Below are 22,770 nucleotides of genomic sequence, written 5' to 3' on the forward strand. Positions count from 1 at the left end.
GGGAGAGGGAGGAAGCGCGACCCGAGGCAGAGGGGCCGCTCCGGGCGGGAGCGGGGGCCGCCGCGGCCCCGCGCTGCCTCTTCCATATGGGCGGGGTGTCACCGCCCTCGGGCCGCCGCCGGGGCGGGCCGGGCCGGGCCGGGGGGATGGCGGGGGAGGAGGAGGAGGAGGAGGAAGGGGGGAGCGGGGGTGTCATGCCGAGAGCGCGCCTCGCAGCCCGGCAGGCCGCGGCCCGACCCGCACCCCGGGGCGCAGCCCTCAGCCGCTCCCCCAGGCAGGCAGGCAGGGCCCCGCTCCCGCTCCCGCCGGGCTCGACACCGCGCCCCGGGCTGCGGCCGGCCCGTCCCGGGAACGGGGGAAGGAGAGCGGAGCCCGCCGCCGCTTAGAGGAAGGGGAGGGAAGGGGGAAAGTTTAGCGGAGGGTGTTTGAATCGGGAGTTATCCCTAAAGAGCCTTTCCCCTGATCTGATCCAGAGGGCAGCGCTGGGAGGAGGGGGCGGCGACGGCGAGCAGCCCTGCAACATCTGTAAAACTTGCAGGAGTGAGGCGGCGGAGAGAGAGGAGCGCGCCAGACGGAGAAAAGCTAGAGGGAACAACTTTTCCGACACGTGAGTACCTCGGCGCGATGTGTTTGTTTCCCCTCCTCCGGTGGCTGCGCCGAGCCAAAACAATGCGGGGCGGCGGCGGGACGGGACGGGACAGAGGGGTCCCCCTGCCCTGCCAAAACTGCTCAGTGCCAGGCGCTGCATTTGGGGATACTTTTTTTTTTCTTTTGCTCCCTGTCTTCTTTTTCTTCTTTTTCTCCTCCCCCCCCGCTCTTTTTGTTGAACCAAATCAGAAATGTCAGTCAGTGCGGGTGAGTCAGAAGGGATCAGATTACAAGATCACTGGGGCTGATGTCGGACCCGCGCACACACCACACACCCCCACACGGAGAGAGGCAGAGGCGCGGGCTGCTCCCCGCGGGAGGCGGGCGGGAATAAAACACCCACCACCGACACCCGCCGGCCCTGCTCTGCCGCCCCCGTCCCGCCCGTGTCCCGTCCCGTCCCCTGGCCCCGGGATGCCCGCGGGCCGCGCCGGGGCCCGGCCCCAATAGCGGCGGCGGCGGCGGCGGGGAGGCGGCGCGGGGACTCGGCGGCGGCCCCGGCCCTCGCCCATGGGCAGCGCGGGGGCTCGGCGGCAGCGGCCCCAGGTACGTACCCACTTGGACCACAAGTTCTTTGTTCCCCTGGCTCCACTCCGGGCCACTTTCTTGTCGTCTCCCAGCACTCCGGCCCCGCTGCCGGCCCCTTTCCCGCTCCCCTGAGTTGTAGGCGGGGGGCACGGAGGTGTCTAACCCCAAAATGGCTGTCCCGGAGCGCGGGAGCCCGGGGCGCGGGGTGCGGCCCCGGCGGGGGCACGTCCCGCCGCAGAGCTGCCCATGTGCGGTCCACAGCTGCCGGTTTATTTCCACCCCTTTCTTTCTCCTCGCCCCTGCTCCCTGAGCGATCCCCGGCCGTTTTCACGCCCGTGCGGCGGGAGGCCGGCACAAACTTCGCAGGGGGAAAGGCGAGCGGAGCGGGGAGAAGCCGCTGTCACATCTGGCGGAGCGGGGCGGAGCGGGGGCCGTGGTTCCCTGCCGGCTGCTCCTGCGGGGAAGGGGTCCCGGCCGGGAGGGCGGCGCGGGGATGCGGGCGGCTCTCCGAGCAGAGGGTCAGGCGGGACGGGCCCGGGCGGGAGGAGCGGGGCCGCTGCCCCCGGGAACTCTTGGGAGCCGCGCACCGCCCAGCTGCGGAGGGTGGGAGCAGAGCGCGCCCGCCGCGGTTCGGGCTGTCCCGCGGAGCCGCTGGGGGCTGGCACCATTCCCGCGCCCCGCTCGGGCCCGCCAGAGCCCGCTGCCCAACCCGCCCCACGTGAAGAGAAAAGGTAAAGGGAAACACACGCCCCCCGCGCCCCATCGCACTCCCCAGTTCTGTTTTTAACCCTCTGGTGCGTAGTTTTTATCCGGTCTTGCGGGTACGGTGTCCGTGGCCTTCTGCCAGTTCGTATGTAGATATATTTATGTAAAACATTTTCTCCCAGCTCTTTGCCAGCTGCTCCACATTTTCCAGCTGCCACTTCAGTTTGAAATGATGGACTGTAGAGATCTCAAAGAGCCCTTTAGTCCGGAGGTAGGGATAGCTGTCCGTTTGATGCCCAGTGTCACGTTTTAGAGGCTACTTCACTAAAGGAGCATTAAGGAGCAGCCCACTGTAAAATGCTCCTCTTCATCGCGCCCCTGCCACTTCCCGCTTCATTTCCAAGGCTCAATAAACATGATTTTTTTAAGCTTCAGCGTGCAGACTTCGTTTCTTTTGTGTGCGTGCTACAGAAAAAACTTGGAAGCGAAATTTTCCAGAGGCCTTGAGATGTGTGTCTGATCAAACCAACAAACATTTTTAGGAGGGCACGGCTGCCTCTCCGTCTCTCTGTGTTGTAGGTATGTTTTAAAATCGTTAAAGTCACTGGAATAGTGAGATCTCACTTTGTTTCTCTCTGTTCCAAAATTGTTTTTTGTGTGGTGTTCAACGAGATTATGGATAGAAATGTGCCAGAACTGGCCTTGCGTAGTTTGAATATTTGTGCAATTGCATTGTAATTTGGAAAGGTGCCTCACTGATTGATACCTATAATTATTTCATTTAGGTCCTTTATTAAAAATTAATAATGATCTGACAGTTTCTTAATTATATATGTCATGATTATTTTGAAGAAAGACGAATGCAGTGTTTTAAAAGTAAAGTAACCTTAAAATGTAAAAAATTGCCATATTCACACCACTGTATTCCAGTCGTGGAAATATATATTAAAAGTAATGGTGAATGAGTTTAGCAGTGTAAACTGTAGGCAGCCTCTTGAGAGTTTGTTTATATAATGAAGGTTTGGGTATAACTAGCTAGTATGTAAATACTTTCAGTTTTGTGTATAGCCCAATTCTAAAGCATAAATAATAGTAACTATGAGAGAAGGCTATTTTAAGGACAGGGGATTATTTCTTTAAAAGCAGGATTATGTGATTTTGAATGAGTAGGAAGAATGAGTAAGAAAAGGACTCTCAATGTATGTGTATTCTTTTAAGCAGCAGTGAGGCAAAACTATGGCTTAAGGTGCCCAAATGAATGCACTCATGCATTCTGATAATAGCATATGGTTTTCAGCAGGACATATTGTTTTCCAAAGCTTTCCTGTAGAAGTACTGCAAAACAAAGCCATCACCTGCATTTTCCTGCGTAAGTGGAGTAACATTTTTGGTTTGTGAAGGTGTGCAGTGTCCAAGAAAGAGTTTTACTGCTACACGTAATCATCAGTTGTGAAATATTGTTCGTTTTCAAACACAAAAACAGTTAGTAGTTAAGAAATTAAAGTATCAGTGGTTATAAATGTGTGTTTTTTGTTTTTGTTTTTGTTTTTTTTTTTTTTTTTTTTTTTTTTTTTTTTTGTTTTTTTTTTTTTTTTAATGTTGGAAAAACCAAAATACTCAAGTTTGGAGACATCATAATTTGTTCATCTTGCAGATTACTTGAATTTTTAACAAGATATATGTATGCACTGATATGAACCCATGAAAGTTTCAGTTACACTTTCTGCCTCATTTTGGGGAAAGCTATTCAATTGCCTGCACTCCTGTAGTGTATTTGAATTTTATTCCACATATTAGAGGAAAGAATGGCGTATTTTTATGCTGCAGAGTGTTAATGAAAAACTGGTCATCTTTGCCTGATAAATAAGGAATTTGAGGGCTATTACAGCAGTTTATTTGGAGTTATGGAAGGAGGCATTTTAATGATCAGTGTTGCATGTGTTCAACTATGGGGAGACAGAAATGTACAAAGAAAAAGCAGACTTGAGGAAAAGTGAATCAACGAGTCATGAAATCCTCAGGAAAACCTTAGTAATGGAATGTTAATGCTTTTAGACTATAGTAGATTACCTTAAAAGTCAGGCTTTTCTTCTTTATGCAATTGTTGTAAATCCCTAGCTAAAGAATACTTTGAAGAAAGCTTTAGCTTTTCTGGCACTCATATTCTGTAGTAATTCTGGTTGTTTTGGAAGATTCAAGATATTTTCTGCCAACTTGCACTTAGGCAATTAAAATGCTAAAATGGCTACAGAGGAAGCTTTTTATTCAACAAAAGGTTCAGCTGTAATAATGATTTCAAGTTGTCTTTTAACCACAGGTTTTATAGACATCCTCCCTTTAGACTCTGTCATTTTTATAAGGGAATTGATTTGTTATACTTTAAAATCAAATAAAATGAGACAGAATAAACAAAAATAGGGCATGGGTGCTGCTGCAAACTTTTCAAGTTCTTTCAGTGCATTTTTCATCTTTACTTTTATTTGATAGGTCTGTGAAATAGAGCTGTAGACTGGCAGACTTTAAATGAAATTTCACACTTTGATGATTTTTTTTAAACTTTGATATATTGACAGCAAAAGGAGCTGCAAAGCTTTTATATAACTTGAGCAGTAACGCCAAGCAGCAGTCAAACGTCTCTATGCATTTGTGTTTAACTGCAGAAGAAAAACATGTCCATGGGCAGTAGAGGGTTCTTATCAACTCCCTAATCCCAGATCCCAGCAAACCTTGAGGGCATGCCTCAGATCTTGCTGAAATCATTGTAGACTCTCACAGTTTGCAGATTAAATATGCTATGTGTTCCTGGCTCCAACAACAGTTTTATGAGCTCACTAAGCTTCCTGTTTTAAGATCCCTTTCTGAAGTTTTTAGGAGCTGCTAAGGGCGATGCTGTCTATGGCAAGTGGTACTTGTTAATTTAGGGACACTTTAGGTATTTCATTCTGTCTGTAAAAAGAGCCAGAATTGCTATTTTCAAATTAGAAGTCGAGTTGCACTGAAAAAAAGGAGCTCCTTTAAAGAGGGATTCTGTTGTTCTAATGTGTTTGTCAGTACACAAGCTGACAAAGTTTATACGAGGCTTGATTTGTTTTATGAGGCTTGACTTTGACCGGGCTCTTTAGAACGAGGCTTTTTCAGTTGTAATTCTAAGTATAATGCAGCTTTTAGTACATAATTTCTGAGCCTCTTTTAACCAATTGTGTTTGTAGCAGCTCATTAAACATACCTTTGAAGTTCTTGTTCTCCTTTACATCTCAAAGAAGGGAAAATATATTCTGCCAAAAATGAATTTCAGTCAATCAGGTGGTTAACCCTGGATTTGTTGACCCTTCTGAGCGTATGGCATTGCCCCTCACATTGAGAGTCTGGTCTTTTCTAGGTGCTAAATAGTTAACTCTTATATTTTATTCACTGTAATCGTGTTTATGTATTCGGTGTAATAGTTTTAATTAAAAAGGAAAATACTTATTGTCCAACAACATGTGTCGTATTATTCCCTAGAGAACTTGAGCCAATTTTGTGCTTAAAGGTTATTCAATGAATGAAATTTTGAAAGCCCATTTGTCAAGGTACTGCACGGTTTCTGTTAGTTTTCAGCCCCCAAATTCATTGTCCGCGTGGCCCGGTCATTAGTCAGCAGTGTATTAGTGCTGCCTTCAGGCAATGCTGCCCAGCACTTCTTCGCACCATTATAGCTCTAAAAGTGTGCTGTGCCGACTGGTAGAATTACTGCTCTGATTTCTGCTTGGCTGGTTTTGAGGTAAGTCCCCTCCCTACCTTCCAGCTCACTTCTAATCCCTGCTTTCTTTTAAGGCTGCTTTCTGTAGAGATTTAGGAGAGAACTTTCTTAAAGATTGTGCTGGCATCATACTGTGGTTTTGTTGTGGTATACTCTCTACATGTAAATTGTACCTGCCTTACCCTGAAAATGTATTAAATTGGCTGCTAACCTGAAGAGTTGGTTTCTCTCTCTTCAAGAATAAAATAAGAAACAAGACAGTACACTGATGTTAAAAACCCCTGCAAGGTTATTTAGATTACCACAAGGGACAGAGTAATTGGGATAGAATGCGTTTGTCTCTAAATAGTTGCTGGGTGTCAGAACTGATGATACCAGAATCCACTACAAGGAATCTGATTGAATAATTGTCTTAGCTGAAGTTGCCACTCAAACGTCAAGTAATTTTTATATCAATTATCATGACAATTAGTCCTTTAAAAATTTTTATTCTTTATTTTTATTGATGCTCAAAATGTTGCTGTATTTTTTTGGTCTCTGATATTTAGTTCAGGGTAAAGTACCCAACAGACCTTTTGGTGATTTAGAGCTGAACCTCCCCCAGAAGGGTTTGCTGCTTTGTATGAGACTCTGTTTTCTTAGCATACAAATCTGTTAATGTCAAGAAAATCAACTGCGTGTAAAGAATACATCATCCAGCTGCCCAGAGAATGAAGCCTTCATTAGATAAGATGTATGAATATCTGAAACTGAAGAGTCAGAAACACAGATCAAGTTAGTGTCAGTTCAGTACGCTGTTCTGAACCGTGTATATTAAAATGAAATCCTAGCACTACTGATTCTTAAATATGAGGACGTAGTTTGGTGGGGTTTTGCATGGCTCTTCAATTCACTATGGATGTTTTTTCTAGGAAAATAATTCAGCTGTATAATTCTGTGATTACACTTTTAACAAGGATAGTCGATTGTGAAGTAGATTGTGCATTTGTAATGTGGCAGTTCAGATTTGTGCCATTGTGTTTTGTCAAGTTACAAAAACACGAAGGAATCATGATACAGTTTTCTTGCTATTATGAGACAGGTGTAAAACCTAAAGTAAACTGTAAAAGCTGAAGATAAAGTTTTATAAAGTACCTTTCACACTTGACATTCTTCCTGGGTATGTGGAGATTTCCTAGCTCTTTTACGTGTTAAAACATCTGTGTTGGGTTAGAATGTGAAATGCTTCATGAAGCCATCCCTTAACCTGAGAGTATGCTGAGGAGATAAACAGGCTTCCAGGAATGGGACTGTGATCAAAACATGGCACTTTCAAAAACATTCTACTTGATTCCTTTGATCTTGTTTTAAAATGCTAATTGTAAAATATGGAATACAGTCTTTTCTTCTTTCATTTGCATATCATAAGTTGGGAACAGAAGGCACATCTTTGCTATAGATGTACATTAAATACATTCTTCCTTGAGCTCAGTTCCTGTATAGATTGACATTGATATATAGATCTAGTTTTGTTTCTAAGGAATCTTTCATCTGTTGGGATTGATGAGATAAAACAAAGTGTGAAGAAAGTGGTCATTTCACTGGAATGTTGAGTTCCAGTGCTTGAAATTAGAGTATTTCTGCATTTTTCTGTCTTAAGTTGTAGTGACTTCTTACTTGACTAAGTAAATGGTGCAAAGCACACCCATTACAGATGTTTGTAATTTGCTTTACCAAGCTAAGAAGGCAAAGAAAAGAAGGCAAAGAAAAAAACCAGCCTGTATTGTCATAATAAATATTCTAGGAAGAGTATCAGCAAAGGAAGTCATAGAGTATGTTATTCACACAGCAAGTCTTGCTGTTGTCCCACTCACTGTTCTCTCAGAATGTTCCTGGCCTTTCAGATTTTGAGCGTATGAATGCACCAAAATCATAAAACAAACATGCTGCCAAAGGAAGTCACTGCACTGTTACTTAAGTTTGTTTTGGATTTAGTGCTGCTGAATTCCTGAATAAAGACAAGGTGGGGACAGAGAGTAGACTTGGTAGAGAAGTTTGAAGTGTCACCCTGATTGTAACCTATTGCTACAAACAGTACAGTCCACAGGAGATTTTTTTGCTACCCCCCTGTGCTAATTCTTTTACAGCTAATCTTACTTTGACATAATTCTGAGGGTTTTTCCTGCTGCAGAATTTGAAGCACAAGAACAAGTAGGATTGCAAAACATGCAGTAACAGCTTATTCTGAATTTCTGAGCAATATTAGGCAGTTTAATTGGAAGGAGTTCTGATTTCTTCAGGGTAAGTGCATTACTAGTTTTAGACACACACCCCTCCCCAAATATAGTAAAGTATTTGGAGACTTGAAAGATATGTAGCACTTTCTCTTTTTTAAGAAATGAACTCTATTCTTTCCGTTGTATTTAGGTAGTTTGTAAGAGGGTCAAGAGAGGAATAAAGAAACCCAAGACCATGTGATTAAAATAAGAAATGCTTACATGCAGAGTTAATGACCTGATTTGTTTTGTTTTTGTTGTAGGGTTGTTTGGTTGTTTGTTTTTCTTAATTTTAAAGTTCAGTTCCTTATTGTAAAGACTCTCAGACAGTGAATCCCAGAGGATATATCATATCTGAATTGCAAAACCATTAAGTCTGGGCTCTGTTTCCCTCAGCTTTGTGTTGCATGTTCCCAAACAGCAGCTTCTGTGAGGGATAGACTAGTTAGAGATGGACAGTTCGACCTGAATCCTTCGGTGTTGTTATTCGGTGTTGTTAAGTTCTGTTTACTGAGTATGAAAATGAATCATCTCTTTCCTGGCAGAAATCTGTTTGATTTAGATACAGTGTTTAATCTGTTGAAGTAATAGTAAAAACATTTAATTTGGATTATACTTATCAGCTTTTTAAATCCGAAAACAAAAATAGATATAATCTGCTTGTAAGACTGTGTGGTTGATGTGGACTTAAAGCAACTGAGGTGCTGCCTCAGTAGAAAGTACCATTTATAGATATGATTGTATGTGGATATTTAAAATATTTTCCGAACTTTCAGGTAGCTGGGTTTATCTGTAGCAGAAATACATAAGAAAATATATCATTTCCCTGGAGTCGAGCAACTATTACGATCAATCAGTAGTTCAGTGTAGCGATAGAATATTTTCTCACTTAGGATCTTAATCATGAGGATGCTAATAGTACTGGTTTGCCTAGCTGATTTCCTTTGTGTTTGTGATCCTCCATTATTGTTGCCACAAGCTATTTAATGTATTAGCAACAGATCAAGTCGTCATTAACCAGGCTTTAGGTCTAGTTGTTTTTCATTCTTTATGGGGGGAAAGAAATCAAAGGAAAGTAACAAGGAAAAGACAGCAGATAGTAATGAATTTGGAAAGATTGTATTAATACATGTTGTGTCTCTTAACTTGGGGTATTTTTCAATTTCAAGCTATGAACCCACCTATCTGATTCTGTCAAACTCTTTCCTTTCCCTTTCCCTTTCCCTTTCCCTTTCCCTTTCCCTTTCCCTTTCCCTTTCCCTTTTCTTCTTATGCAGATAGCAACTAGTGCATTTATAGATCATGCATGTAATTGAAATGAAGAGAGGTATTGTGAAATGTAAGATACCTTGCCCTTCCCCCCCACCCCCCCAACTTATTTTTTGTCATGGTTTTATATAAAATGGATACAAGCCTCTTTGTGCTGTTTATATTGGTCTTAGTTTTACTGTGAGTAGTTGTCAACAGGAAGGAACCCAAGTGAAGTTCTCTGGAGTAGTTAATGAGGGTTGCAGAATTCTGGTTTCGCTTGCAAAGAATTGGGAAAGGATAAAACTATTCTAAAAACATACGGGTTAATTCCTATAGCTGTTACAAAAATGGTGAGATATGCCAAGAGGTTAATGCTACATTTGGGAGATACTTCTTAAAATGTCTGAGCACTTGAACATTTTTCATCAGGTTCTGTCATGGGTAACTTTGTCAGTGCAGCTTTGCCAAAAGGTTTGATAGAAAGCGATGCTGAAATCTAGGTGGGTTTTGGAAGTTAAATGTACCTGAATCAAGCCTGTATAAATCAGTTAGAAATAGCTCCCGTAAAATAGCTTAAGATTGTCTCATATAAATTTTGCATTTGAATGTAGCTGAGCGAGATGCATTTTTTTATCCTTAAATAATCCCAAGGAACAGTGTAACCCATGTTGATAAAATTGATAAAGGGTCCTTTATGGTTGAGAGAGACTGTAATTTCCTGATTGTTCTTCATGCTTCCCCTTGTGTTTTTCACTTTTATACAGTTGTGCTGTTCAAGATGTATTGTATCCCCAAAGACTGCTTCCAGTAGTGTGGATCAAAGTAGTACCTATGAACACCCTAACTACCCAGAGTCATTTCTGAAAAATTAAACATGCTATGTTTGCTTGCACGCTGATTGGGGCACTCTGGTTGCTGATAGCAATCAGTATGAACTTCCCTACTGCTGATGTAATGATGATGAATGCTGTGACACTGCTATTTCAGACAGCTCTTCTCAGCGGATGCAAACCACTTGTTAATGAATTGCATACAACTACAGCAGCATCAAGTAAAACAGGGAAAGGTTTTACTTGGTTTTTTTTTTCCATTTTTTTAATTCAGCATGTTAAAAGATCCCCCTCCAAAAAAAAATTAAACAAACCAAAGAAAGGCAGAAGGTTTAAGTTCACAAGAAACATAAACCAGTCTTAAAATACAAATCGAGAATTTTAAACACTTATATTTCAGCAGTTTGACCAAAGCAAGCAATCTTGTAGTCAGTGAGTCTGTTCCTAGCAATAAGTATTTGCATGGTCTGGTCTTTAACACAAATGTATGCAATATAAATAAAATGATTTAAAAACTAGTTCAGAGAGGAGAAGTGATACAGAGTGAAGATTCCTTGGAAAATTGAAATGGATGTTCAGAAAAGATCAAGTTTCTTGTTCTTCCAAGCACAGGGCTGCTCCACTGGTTTTGTTTAATTTGAACCGTGAGTAAATGTACAAAAAGATGTGGGTATTTTCCTCCCCAGGATATTAATATAATCATTTTTACTGCTGGAAAGCACAGTTTTATAACCAACGTACATAAGGACTGGAAATAACATAATGTTAAGTTACTCGAAAGAATTTTTTTGTTCAAAATAAATTTCCAACATACTGTGATTTGTTGATGCACTTTTAAAAGAGTGAGACAGTTTTCCTCATTTAACTCCTCATTCCAGTAGCTTGTTCCTAAAATTCCTCCAATATAATATGGAATTGGGGAAGGTTTACATGTATATTTTAAAAAGAAGAAACGCACCTGCAGGCAGGTTACTGTTTTCAGAGGGATTAGGTTTAAAATGGGGATCTGGAATTAATTGTGCATTGGGTTTGGGCTTCAGGGATATTACAAAAGGTTCAAGCATGGTTGAATGGGAAAAAGCCATGAATGTTTGCTTTCAGGAAGGAATGTTTATCCCTCTATTTACCTATGGAAGTTCAGGCTTTTGCCCGTGGAAGTTAAGGCTTTTGCCCATGTATTGTTACAGAATTTTCTTGCCAATCATATGCACATGTATAGCTGATGAAACTCACTTTCATGTTTTTTGGAAGTGGGGCTCCTTGCTGGGTATAGATACAGATTATCTCAGGCCTGGATGTGGGAACAGGAAAGTCACTGAACCACATGCTGGAGACACATACACCATAATATAAGTCACTTTGTATTTTAATGTGGAGATGATGTCAGGCTGGCTGATTTTTGGAATGCTTTTTGATATGGGTTAACAGCCAGTGGAAAGAAATCTTTACATAACCTTGGACTTTATTTTTCGGGGAACTGCAGCTCCCATATTTCAGTACAAATTCTGAGAGAAAATAAAAATCAGCCAAATTTACAGAGAATGATTCTAGAAGACATGTGTCTGGCTTGTGTTTTCAACTTAGTCTTAAGGTAGCCTTCAGGAAAAAAAAAAAAGATTTTTCGGTACCATATTGATCTCCTGATGACTGCTTCCCTGAGGGGCATGCTTGGCAAAACAGCAAACCATATCCCTCTAATTATTAGTCCTGCCATCTCTTCTGGCCTTCTGTACCTTCCCAGCTATACGTACCACCGTTAATGCACCACTGGAGGTTTGCTGGATCTTTAGGAATTCTTGCAGGTCTCTGTGCCACGTGTGTGTGGGTTGGGAGCAGAGGAAGGGAGGCACAGGAGGAAAGGCCTGCAGCGCTGGAGCCATTGGCTTATGGTGCAGGGTGCAGAGCTGAGTAAGAAAGTTTACTTTAGTGGTGTTCCCTCTTTCATGCTGACATGAATAAAAGCACCCGTCTGAATGTAGACTAAGTAGACATCAACTGGAACAGGTACCAAGAGCAGATGTTTATATTATAGGTCTTGGCCAGTTCTACAATTTTCTCTCCAAAAACTTAAGTGCTGCTTTAGGCCTCTGTTCTGTGCTGTGGTTCACACCAGCTAGCATAAACCAGAGAAGCAATAGAGGATGATGAGAAATATGGAGTTATGTCTGCTATTCTTTTTTCCGGTAGAGAAGATGACCCCAAAGCACCAGAAAGATCTTGTTGGCAGGCTGCTTGGGAAAGAAATAAAGTAGCCAAGAGAATGGATGATGTCAGTCTGACCAGCCACATGTTGCTTTTGAATTGGAGATGACCCAAAGATACTTTTTATGAGATTTAGGCCATCATAGCTCTGTAAAGTACCTGCATTACCTTCCTTTTCTGGGAAGTGGTAGGGTCAGTTTGTAATGGAGGTCCTGTCATGATGGACAGAGGAAGGAGGTGGAGATAAGTGAGGAGGTGGAGATAAGTGAAGGCTTCTTGCACATGCCTGCATAGACATCTGTATGGCAGGAGGCTGTGGAACCACTTCAGATTCCTGTCATAATTTTCACAACCTCTTTCCAAATGTTTCATGCCACTCCACTGGCCTTGTGGAGTCAGAGTATATGCCTTCTTCCTTTCTAGTTGAATAGGGAGTATCATTGCTTCCTTTCATGACTTGAAGTCAAAATCAACACACCTGTGAACCAAGGACCAAACAAAAAGGGGGACAAGTTCTGCAGCTTTGTCTTCCAAGTTTTCAAAGTCATACTCTGATGTAAATAAGGATGCCGCCTCAATAACAGTCTTGGCTCTCAGAAGGCAATGGAGGAAAAATAACCACAACTGAAGATGTATGGCTTTTTTAGTTCCTTCAGAGATGCATAGAAAATCACTAATTTGAGAGGATGTTAAACAACTCAGAGGTGGTTTGTCAGAGAATAGGGTACATTGAAGGACTCGCTCATACAGTGGTTGGAGGTTTTGGTGTTTATATGGCCAGGGCTGTATAGAGAAAACAAACACGTTCCTCTCAGTGTGGGGTGAACAGTTTGGCAGCAGTGCCAGCCTCCCCCCTCTCTACTAATGCAGGAGACTGAAAAGCAGGATATTTGAGCTAAACTAGGGATGCCCTTGCATGAGATGTGCAAAGAGAAGGAGAGAGAAGGCGTATGAGAAATTTGGAAAGGTGCTTGTGTAGAAAGCTCATGTGAGATCTCTTCTCAAGGAGGCTTGTGTGTTGCTGGGTAAAAATCAGGGCTGTTGCAAGTTGAGTATTGTTAGATCTCTCCTACTCGCTGAAGATACCTGACATTCCCCTTAGCATTCTGGTAGGAAGTTGTTTCACAGATCACAATAATATTTATACCACTTTCACAGATAGATCTTGAGAATAGTAGTAGAAGTCCTCTTCTGTGGCCGGCAGAGTTTTGTTATTCTGTTTTTGGCAAGCAAGAAACTCAAGGGAAGAAAAATACCTTGCCAAAGCTTATCCAGTAGGTCAGTGGCAGTGAGTCTCTGATATCTAGCCCAGTTCCTTGGCTGTGCTGCTTAGCTAAATAATGATTCATTTAGTGATTGGGCTCTACTTTGATCCCTGCTGTATAACAGTGAGGCTTTGGAGTGCTTCATTGTACTATTAAAAACAGCTCCTACTAGGAAGGTGGGAAGGGGAAGGTTTACTAGACAGCTGTGTTTGTGTTGAAATGGCTTTGTAGCCTTTTGTTTTTGTGTTTTTTTTTTTTTTTTTTTTTTTTTTTTTTTTTTTTTACTGTCAGAATTTGGGAAACAGAATACTAATATAATTCCACTTCTTTATACTTGTGGCATTTTGGAGCCCTTAAAAAAGTAATTTAAATGGTGTCCTAGAAGAGTGTGGCTTTCTTCATTTTACACCCATTTGACTACCAAGCAGTGTTGCTCAGAGCAGAAAACTAATTATTATTTTTTGTTCTTGTTGCATAGATTCATGTTTGTACTACAAAAGTATGAAGGTATTTGGTTCTAAGCATGATTTGTGCTGAATATTGATGGTTTGTGTAAAGCTTACTTGGACATAAGTGTGCATCAAGTTAAGCTGCAGACTAGTGTGTAACGTTTGTGTCCTTCACAGCCTGGGGCCTGGTGTGCCTGCACTGCTGCACAAGCAGTGATACCCTTTTGGAAGTTTTTGGGCTTTTTGTGTTTCCATCAGGAATGTAAAATATCTGAGAATAGGGAGAAATTATTGGTGGGGTATGAAATGAATGTATCACTGGAGATGACACTGCAAACATCCAGGAAAAGCAAAATAACCGTATATACACCTCTACAGAGCTTTCTATTTCCAGCATTTTCATGCAGAGGAAAGTGATCTCATTATCTGCCACCAGCAATAATATTTGTCTTTCCCTGTGGTTTTTGGGGTGTTTCACCAATAGCATTTTGTTTGAGTTAGATTTCTGAAGAAACAAAGTGAGAGATGTTTACACGAGTAACAAGGTGTAGAGATAGGATAATTCCTGCTGCGGTGTGTTCCAACACCATCAACGTTGAAATTTAAATATTTGGCTACTAAAGTCAACATGAAGGTCTGTCTTGATTTTTTTTTTTTTTTTTTTTACTTGCTCCAAAGTGCTCTGAACATAAGAGAAAAATACTGGCCTTTTTTCCCTTGGATCCATTAAAACCCCACAGAACTGAAAAAAATGGACCTACCCATCAAGTAGCGTGGTGGTTTGTGATGCTGATTCTCTTTAAAGGCAAGCATGCCTAGTTTTGGTGTTAGTATTTCTTTAAATTCCTCAGGAATTCATGCATGCAGACATGATTTGATGAGCTTACAGAACTGTGAACTGCTAATTCAGTTGTGCTTCAGGCTCTTCTTCAGGTGAGAGGAGTGAGAAGATTTGGGCTAAGCTTTCAAACAGTCTTTAGAGTTGATGACTCTCTTGTTTCATTCAGGTATTAGTGCAAGGAGAGCTGAAGTAATGAGAAGTCATCATGGAGGCGCAGTCCCATAGCTCTACCACAACTGAGAAGAAAAAAGTGGAGAATTCCGTCGTGAAATGCCCCAGTCGAACAGATGTCAGTGAGAAAGCTGTTGCCTCCAGCACAACTTCCAATGGTGAGTAACAGCAGGGATTTACTAGCAGCCAAACCTACAGTAATTTTATGTTCACTGCATTCCTTGTGAATTGAGCATTTGCACCTGGATCAGTGTTTGTTCTACAGAAAGGCTAAAGAAAGCGAATGGAGGAGGGGTGGTGGTGGAGGAGGAAAGTGGTAGGATACAATAAGGCCTGTTTTGGCATCAGGCACAGTCTCTTTCTTCCAGATGTTTTAATTTGAGATGTAAAAGTGCTAAGTTATTTATTATAGGAAGTTCCTGGTTTGGGCGTTTTGGAAATTGTCTTGATTAGCCTGGCAGGGCCTGCAAGTGCTTTGCATTTGGTCATTGAAATCTCTTACACTGGTTAAGTAATTAGTTATTACTATAGAGACAGAAGTAGGTCTGTCAAAATTAACGGCAGAGCAGGGTTTTTTTTTGTCTTTCCTTTTACAAATAAACTTCCTTCTTACAAAGGGCTGTCCCACCTCCCCAAAATTCCTTAATGCCCGGAACAAAACATCAAGCTAAGTGTGTATCCTCTGGTGGATTCATATCAAAGTTGTGAATGTACGGCTTGTAGATTTGCAAAACTGGAGTAGTTTGCTTAATTTTCCCCAGAGATTATATCTCAGTTGACAATTTTGCATATTCCCTGCCTCTCAGAAGAGTGTAAGCTAATCCTAGCCCTAGACCTTTTCATTGTTTGGTGTAAGAGGGCTGAGCATATTGGTTCCTAGTAAAGCAAAGCTCCTGTTGCATTAGGAAAGAAAATTGCTTGAAGTGGTGTGGGCAGAATTTAGACCTATGGATTTTGGATAGTTGGAGATTAACTGCTGTTTTTGTACAAATTAGTCTAGTAATATCTAAAACCAGAAAATTCCTTTCTGTATATTTTGTGATCCTGGTGTATTTTCTGGCAAAATATTTTCTGTTCATGCTTCCTGCTTTCATCATGTTCACTTATCTGGGCTTGTGGTCCAGGTCAGGTTCTCACTTTGATATCTTGAATAAAGGTTTCTCGAGAAAGGATATAACCTTTTCTCGAAGAAACAGGTTATATCCCACTAGACTACAGGAGAAAATACATAAATCCTACAGCCCTACTAGAGGGGAATCTCCATGGGTCAGTAAAAATAAGATGGCACATATCCCAGTATCCATCTGAGTGACTGGACTTCAGATTCAAAGCAAACTCAACACCTGCTGACCTATTAGATGGAATTGATCCTCATGAGAGTATAAAAACTCTTGAGCTGCTATGGAAAAGGTTGCATCAGTTTTTTAAGGCATATGAAATTAGATCCTCAGCTGGTGTAAGTCAGCACAGATCCGTTGCTGTCAATAGAATTACAGTGGTTCACATTAACTAAGGAGGTCCCATTGTATTTTTTTTAAATCGATAATAGGATTTTCCACATTGGCCCAACTTTTCAAACAGATGCACAGTTAAACACATCTGCGTATTCTTTGATGTGTCAGGGGTTTTTACTCAAACACTTGTCTCTGACTGTTTGGGCTAGCTTGAATGTTATTGGTAAACATTTAGATTTAGAAGGCTAAAATTAAAGCCTTCAAGATGTTTTTGCCTCATTCTGGCACTGATCTACCGTGTGGTCAAGTAATTTTCTTTCTTAAATGGTAGTATTAGTTCTTAACTACGTGCTTTACCTATGGGGAGTATTACTGCATGGCAGGGTCATCAAACCCCCAAGAGCTGGAAAGACTTAAAGTCTAATGAATTGCTACAAAGTTGTGTCACCGTAATTATCTCCTGCTAATGGAAGGAGTTGCTAATGTAGTACACATCATGGGGCCCAAGGCTTCCTTTTCCTAAGACAATGATAGTTAACTTTGTTTTCAGAGGGTAAGTTAGTCTTTGTATTAGCCTTGTTGGTCTTTGTGTTTAAGGAAATCACCAAGGTTTGGGTTTCTAATCTACCTTCATGCATAGCAGAGACACAGTGGCTTTCCAGAGATGTAAAGCTGGGCTTCAAAGGGATAAAAAATTCGATTCCTTCTTTGATATGAAAAATTTTCTCTTAGTCTAGACTTCGTGGACCATCTACCAAAACAAATACTAGTACTAAAACTTTAGGAACTTAAATGTAAGTTTTATTCTTGCAGTGTTTTAAAAGTTTTGCTTCTTGAAGATGTGATTGTCATGATAATAAATTTTGGTTACAGGGACAATTTGCCTGAAAGCTGGAGCTTGCATCACATTTGCATCTTTTGTTCTTTAATGTTGGGATGAATATTACTACAGGGACATCATCAGTTGCATAAGACACCACTCCTACAAAACATGCAGCTTTTGTCAATTCAGTACCTCTTTTTTTTTGTAAAGGCCTGTGGTAATGTTAAATGTTGTGATTTGCATTTGAATGCTCTGTGAAACAAGGTAAGGTACCCTTAAAAATAACAAAAGGACAGAATGATCCGTGCTATTCTTCTCAGAAGGCTGATGTCATTGCAGAGCAACATCTGCCTATCATACCCATGTCACCTCATGTCTAATATCAGTGCTTCTGTCCTTCTGGGCAACTCATGAATTAACAAAGTTTGCTGGGTAAAGTTCTATTGAAACCTGTCTGAGGTGTGATACACAGACTAGCATTTTCTCAGTAGCTCTGCTGTCTTCTGAAAGAGTCAGAACTTGGATCATAAACATATGGAAAGCTGCTAGTTATAGCTTTTATGCAAAGCATACAGTCATGAAGAAACAAAGAAAATGCTATTATTTCAACAGCTCCCAGGAGTAAGTGACACACCCAGGAGCAGGATCTATGTTAATATGGCTATTGTGTATTGACTTTTAAATCATATGTTGTGCAGACTGTGTATTGAAGAGTCTGGTGAAAATCTAGATGCAAGGGAAAGAAAATGGGAAAGGTGACCTGGAAAGGAAGCTCACATGTTAACCTGAACAATGCAGTAGAAGTTCTGAGGCTCAGACTAAGGGTGCCCTTTGGAAGGTACTGGCGGGCCCATAGTCTTGAGCACTGAGCAGGCATGGGCCACAGTTTACACATTAGGCACTTCTGCTGAGTTCCTGTCATTACTTAGTGCCATAAAGATTCCTGCTGCACTCATCTGAGTACAAACTCTATTGCAGAGATGCTTGCAATATGCTAGATACAGACCTGCCAGCATTTATTTCCATTATAAACCCCTAAATTTCAGGATTTATAACTAAGCCATTAAAATTTGCTCCAGGACAAAACATGTACTGGAGCAAATTAAAACTACTTTTAAAATACATGTGATCAAAAAATTAAAAAAAGAAATCACAATAGTAGTAGTAGTAGTAATAACTACGTATGTACTGCTATATACTACTACTACTACTACTACAAATACTACTATAATAGTTACTGTAGTAATAACTACAATGTAATAAGGAAATGCAATAAGAAAAATCTTTGGTGCACTTTAATTCCCAGCGGAACCACTCTTGCTTTGTTTTGAATTCATTTTTGCAAGCTTTTGGTTTTTTTCCTCTTTTGTGTTTCATTTTGTGTATCTCAAACGAACTGCATACAGTTTACTAGGATGCATTCCTTTGCAAGTTGTTCTTTTTCATCCTTTGTTTGATTGCTATATTTACTGCTAGGCTAATATTCAAGGGGAGAAAAACTGCTAAAGAAAACTGCTAATGGAGATGTTAATTCACAAAAGGCTGTATGAATAAAAAAGTTTGTGCTAGCGCATAAAGTAAGCTTAGTTTTTTGTATGGTGTGATTTGATAACCTCAGGCTGATCTGCTTTAGCAAGGTAATAACAACAAGTAAATGAGGTTCATGTCATGGTTGTGCCACTCATGTTACACTGGAGTAGAGGCCAGTGCCCTGGACCAGCTCACTAACACGGGGCCTGTGTTGTTGGGTCTTGTCTTCTCATATGCACATTGTCCCGCTTTTCTGGAAACAAAGCACCATGTTCCTTACCATGTCGGAGCATGGATTTAGGTCATTCTGAAGGTTGCTGCATGCACACACAGGTTTCTAGCAAGTTGTGTAAATAATGGCTTTCTTATGGGTAGTATCCATTGATAAACTCATTAACATTCATTCTGTGCTTCCATTGGAGAGCCTTTGTCTGGCATTGCAGGTCACAAAACTGGCCTTGCTAGACGTCTGGTGGATAATACAGTATCTCCCGTAATTTCAAGTAATTCCAGGGTTAGAAAAAAATCATCAGGTCAGTGCTGGGAATGTCGCAGGAGTCTGCCCAGTGACTTGTCTTGGTGCATGCCTGTGTGAAGGCTTGTTCTTGACTGCTCCTCGATGCTGCTCCTTGGCCCCTGTGCCTCGCAGCCTGATGGACGAGCTGTCTGAGACCAGCATTACAGCAAGTCTATGTCAGGCTGAGTGTTGCAGTGCTTGAGCAGAAAACTCCTTGCTGTCATGCTCTGCCTGTGCAGCGGCCATGCCCTTCCTGTGCAGCTGTGCTGCCTGCACTGGTGCAGTGCCCTCCTGCTGCCCTGGCACCAGGAGTTGCCAGCCTTCCCGAGCATTGCAGTAAAGTCATGAACTCCAGTCTGGTGAACTTAAGCAAATGCCTTGCTTTAGCCATTGGACTAGTTCTGTTTGCCCTAATAATGTGGGTATTTGCATGCTTACAGTTAGGTGGTGGCTTTATTGCTTTACCAGGCTGGCTGCTTTGACACTGTGTTCTATTTTGTAGGTGAATTGGATTTATTGTTAGGGTGCTTCCTTAGAGGTATTGTTTAAAAGCGCCATGCTGACTTTACACAGCCCTCAGCTCAATGCCATTTGTTTTTTTTCACTTAATTTGTACCATAGGTATAATTAATTTTTTTTGCCTTAATTTCAGAAAAGTAAAGGGAATTTCTGTAAGGACTGAACTGATATTTGTACAAGGCAAGACAGCTCTTCACAACATTGCTTGGAGTACATTAGGAAATTGCGATGCTGTATTCAAACCTGATTTATTTACTGTTTGGCTTGTGAATTTTGTTGGTGACTTGAATGCTTTCCTCTTTTGGACATTTTGGCTCAAAACTGATGTTTTTAATGTTTCATTAAAACAATGCAGTTATTGTATAGGAACTCCTTCAGTGTCTGACAGGCATGCACTTCAGTTTGATATGTTTTGTCTAGTTTTTGACCCATGAGCTTGTTCCAGTGTAATCCGATATTTCTTATTAACCTATTACTCTGCCTTAAAAAAAAAGCTAATTATAAGCGTATGTAGGTTGTGGACTTGACTACTTTTATCAGAATCAGATAGTTATTGAGAACATACTTTAAAGTGATAGAAAGCAGAAATTATTATCTTAATGATGATGTAACTTAAAACCAAGCTTGATAGATGAATAAATGAGAGGAAGTTCAGGCACCCACTTTGATTCTTTCAGAAGAGCCAGCTTCATCTAGGTCTCTTTTTTTCCCCCCTTCTTCCTAGTACTTTTAGGGTTGATTGAAGGAAGTATTCAGCAGTCTGCAATCCTGTAAGAATCACATTTCCTGTTTAAACATTCAGTTGGTTGGTTGTCCTGCTGCTTGCTTTCAGGCCTCACCATAAAATAGGTGTTAATCATAATACCCATTCTTGGCCCCCTTGTTGGACTGGTGTGCTCAGGGTCCTGTTGAGAGGTCAGGGTTCAAAAGAGGTTGTTAGGTATCAAGAAACATTGCCTGTACTATTTTAGTGACTTGTAAATTGAGCCCTGAATTGATTATATGAGACCTGATTCTACAAAGTGATCAGGAGGTGCCATCCTCTTCCCCTGAAATCAAAGGGGAATGGAGGGGCCCTCTTCACTTCTCATTTTCAGGTCAAGGAGGAAACAACATCCTGTAGTTTTAGATGCTGGAAACGATAACTTCAGTGTATGTGTTTTTCTGACAAATTTTTTTTTCAGGGAGACATACTTCAAGTAATCCCTCTCTACAAGTGGTATAGAGCAGCATGAAAGTTAAGGGTAGACCGGCCACATCTGGTAGGCCAGAAAAGTAAGGGCAAAGACCTTGTAAGATTGTAAGATTTTTTTATACTCTTCTGTTCTAATATTTGTGGCCAGGTTGAAGGAGGATAAACTTAAAAGAAGGTACTTTTCCTAGGGGAAAATAGGCTACCCTGATGCTTGGAAGTATTGGAAATGAAAGTATTGGAGGTTGTAATTAAATGGGGATTGCATGTCTTGGTGTATTGTAATCTGATGTGAGTAGCTGATTAAATACATGTTCTTTTGGAGTAATGCACCCATGGTCCTTTATGCTTACTAATAAAATTTCAGTCATCAAGTTATGGCTTATAACTTGATACTGTAATACTGTAATAACTCATTCTGCCTGATACTATTTTCTAGTGTTGTTCCTCAGTGAGCCAGCCCTACACTTACCCCACTCTAAACCCAGTAATCTGCAAGTGCAATACAGTATTGCTTCATTAATTCTGCTGAGATTTCCCTCGTTTTTTCCCCCCCTTCTCTCCCCTCCCTGCAGTGGTTAATGGCATAAGGGATATTAAATGTCAATCCTCCTGTATTCCTTTGCAAGTTCCAGAAAGAGATGATTGAGTGGCTTATCCCTGCAATCACTGTAATCAGTAAGTAATGACTTAACATCCTGCTGGATAACACGAGGTGGAATCAGGAGAAAACATTAGTTAGCAGCAGAAGCTTGCCACCTGTTCAAGGTGGAGGTTAAATTTAGGAAATTTTACACTGGGGATTTTTTTTTCCTGAAAAACAAACAAGAACAATGACTCAACCCTAAAACACCCAAGCAGCCATATTAAAATTATACTTGGGTTTTGATATAGAAGTGATCATAATAAAAGGATTTAAATAATGTCTCTGCAATATGATGGTGGTACCATGCTCTGTATCTTGTGCTCTGTGGGAGCCTAGTTTCAGTCAGAACTCAAAAAATTCAGCCATTACAGCCCACAGTACTGGTGAGGAGGAAGCAACCAAGGGGTTTGATTTTTAGAAGAAAATAGGCTGCTGGCAGCTGAAACTTCAGTGATATTGTTAGCCTTCCAAAAAAGGCTAACTCACTGCCATCAAGTACTGGTCTCAGGGGAGGATACCCTTAAAGAGAATGGGCCTCCTACAGACTTGGCGCTGCTGCGCCAGCCCGTGCCACTGAAGTGGGGAGGCTGTAGGGCAGCAGCACTGCTGCTCCAAGTGGTAGCATCTTCCTCCCATCTGCTAGAAATGGGTGTCAACAAACAAATGGGTGCCAGGCTGCTTGGGAGGATTAGAAGGGGAGTTTAAAAATTAAGGAAGAAAACTTCTGGATCCTGGGTCCCAAAAACGAGAACCTGCAAGTGAAGGAGCTATGCAGAGGAAACCATCTTTTTAAAGTAAATAAAAAGTAATTTTTAAATATCCTTCTAATTGCGTCAAAGCTAGGCAACCCTTCTGGCAGGCACATTTTTTGGTGTTATTATCTGAACTGTGTAAATTAAGGCAGTTGAAGTAATTAAATTACTTTCCAAGTTTTCAAATGGCATTCGTCTTTTCAATCTTCAGATACAAAATAGATGTTTTCTATTTCATATATGTCTCCAGTTCAAAGGAAATAATCATGCATCAGTGTTGCATTTAATTATATCCCTGGTCTGTATGTTTCTATTTACTTCTCGCCCTTTCTTTTTTTTCTTCTTTTACAGAGGAATCAAAACTTCAGCTTCTGCTTACTTAGAAATTATTACAAAATACATATGCCAATAAGTGGGAGAAGTGAGCTAAGTGAGCTATAGTCTGATTATGTA

At 41.3% G+C, this 22,770-nt stretch overlaps 1 protein-coding gene across 1 annotated transcript in view; it reads left to right on the forward strand.

Moving 5' to 3' along the window:
• The first annotated feature begins 502 nt into the window (after positions 1–502).
• Positions 503–22,770, forward strand: part of GLI3 (GLI family zinc finger 3) — a 208,876-nt gene continuing 186,608 nt past the window's right edge. Inside the window, exons 1-2 of the mRNA XM_083855267.1 lie at positions 503–607; positions 14,880–15,042. Of these exons, the coding sequence (XP_083711393.1) occupies positions 14,919–15,042 (124 nt within the window). The 5' untranslated portion in view covers positions 503–607; positions 14,880–14,918. The remainder of the gene's footprint in view (positions 608–14,879; positions 15,043–22,770) is intronic.

This window comes from Zosterops lateralis (assembly GCF_965231275.1).
Source record: "Zosterops lateralis genome assembly, chromosome: 1".
NCBI classification, from domain to species: domain Eukaryota; kingdom Metazoa; phylum Chordata; class Aves; order Passeriformes; family Zosteropidae; genus Zosterops; species Zosterops lateralis.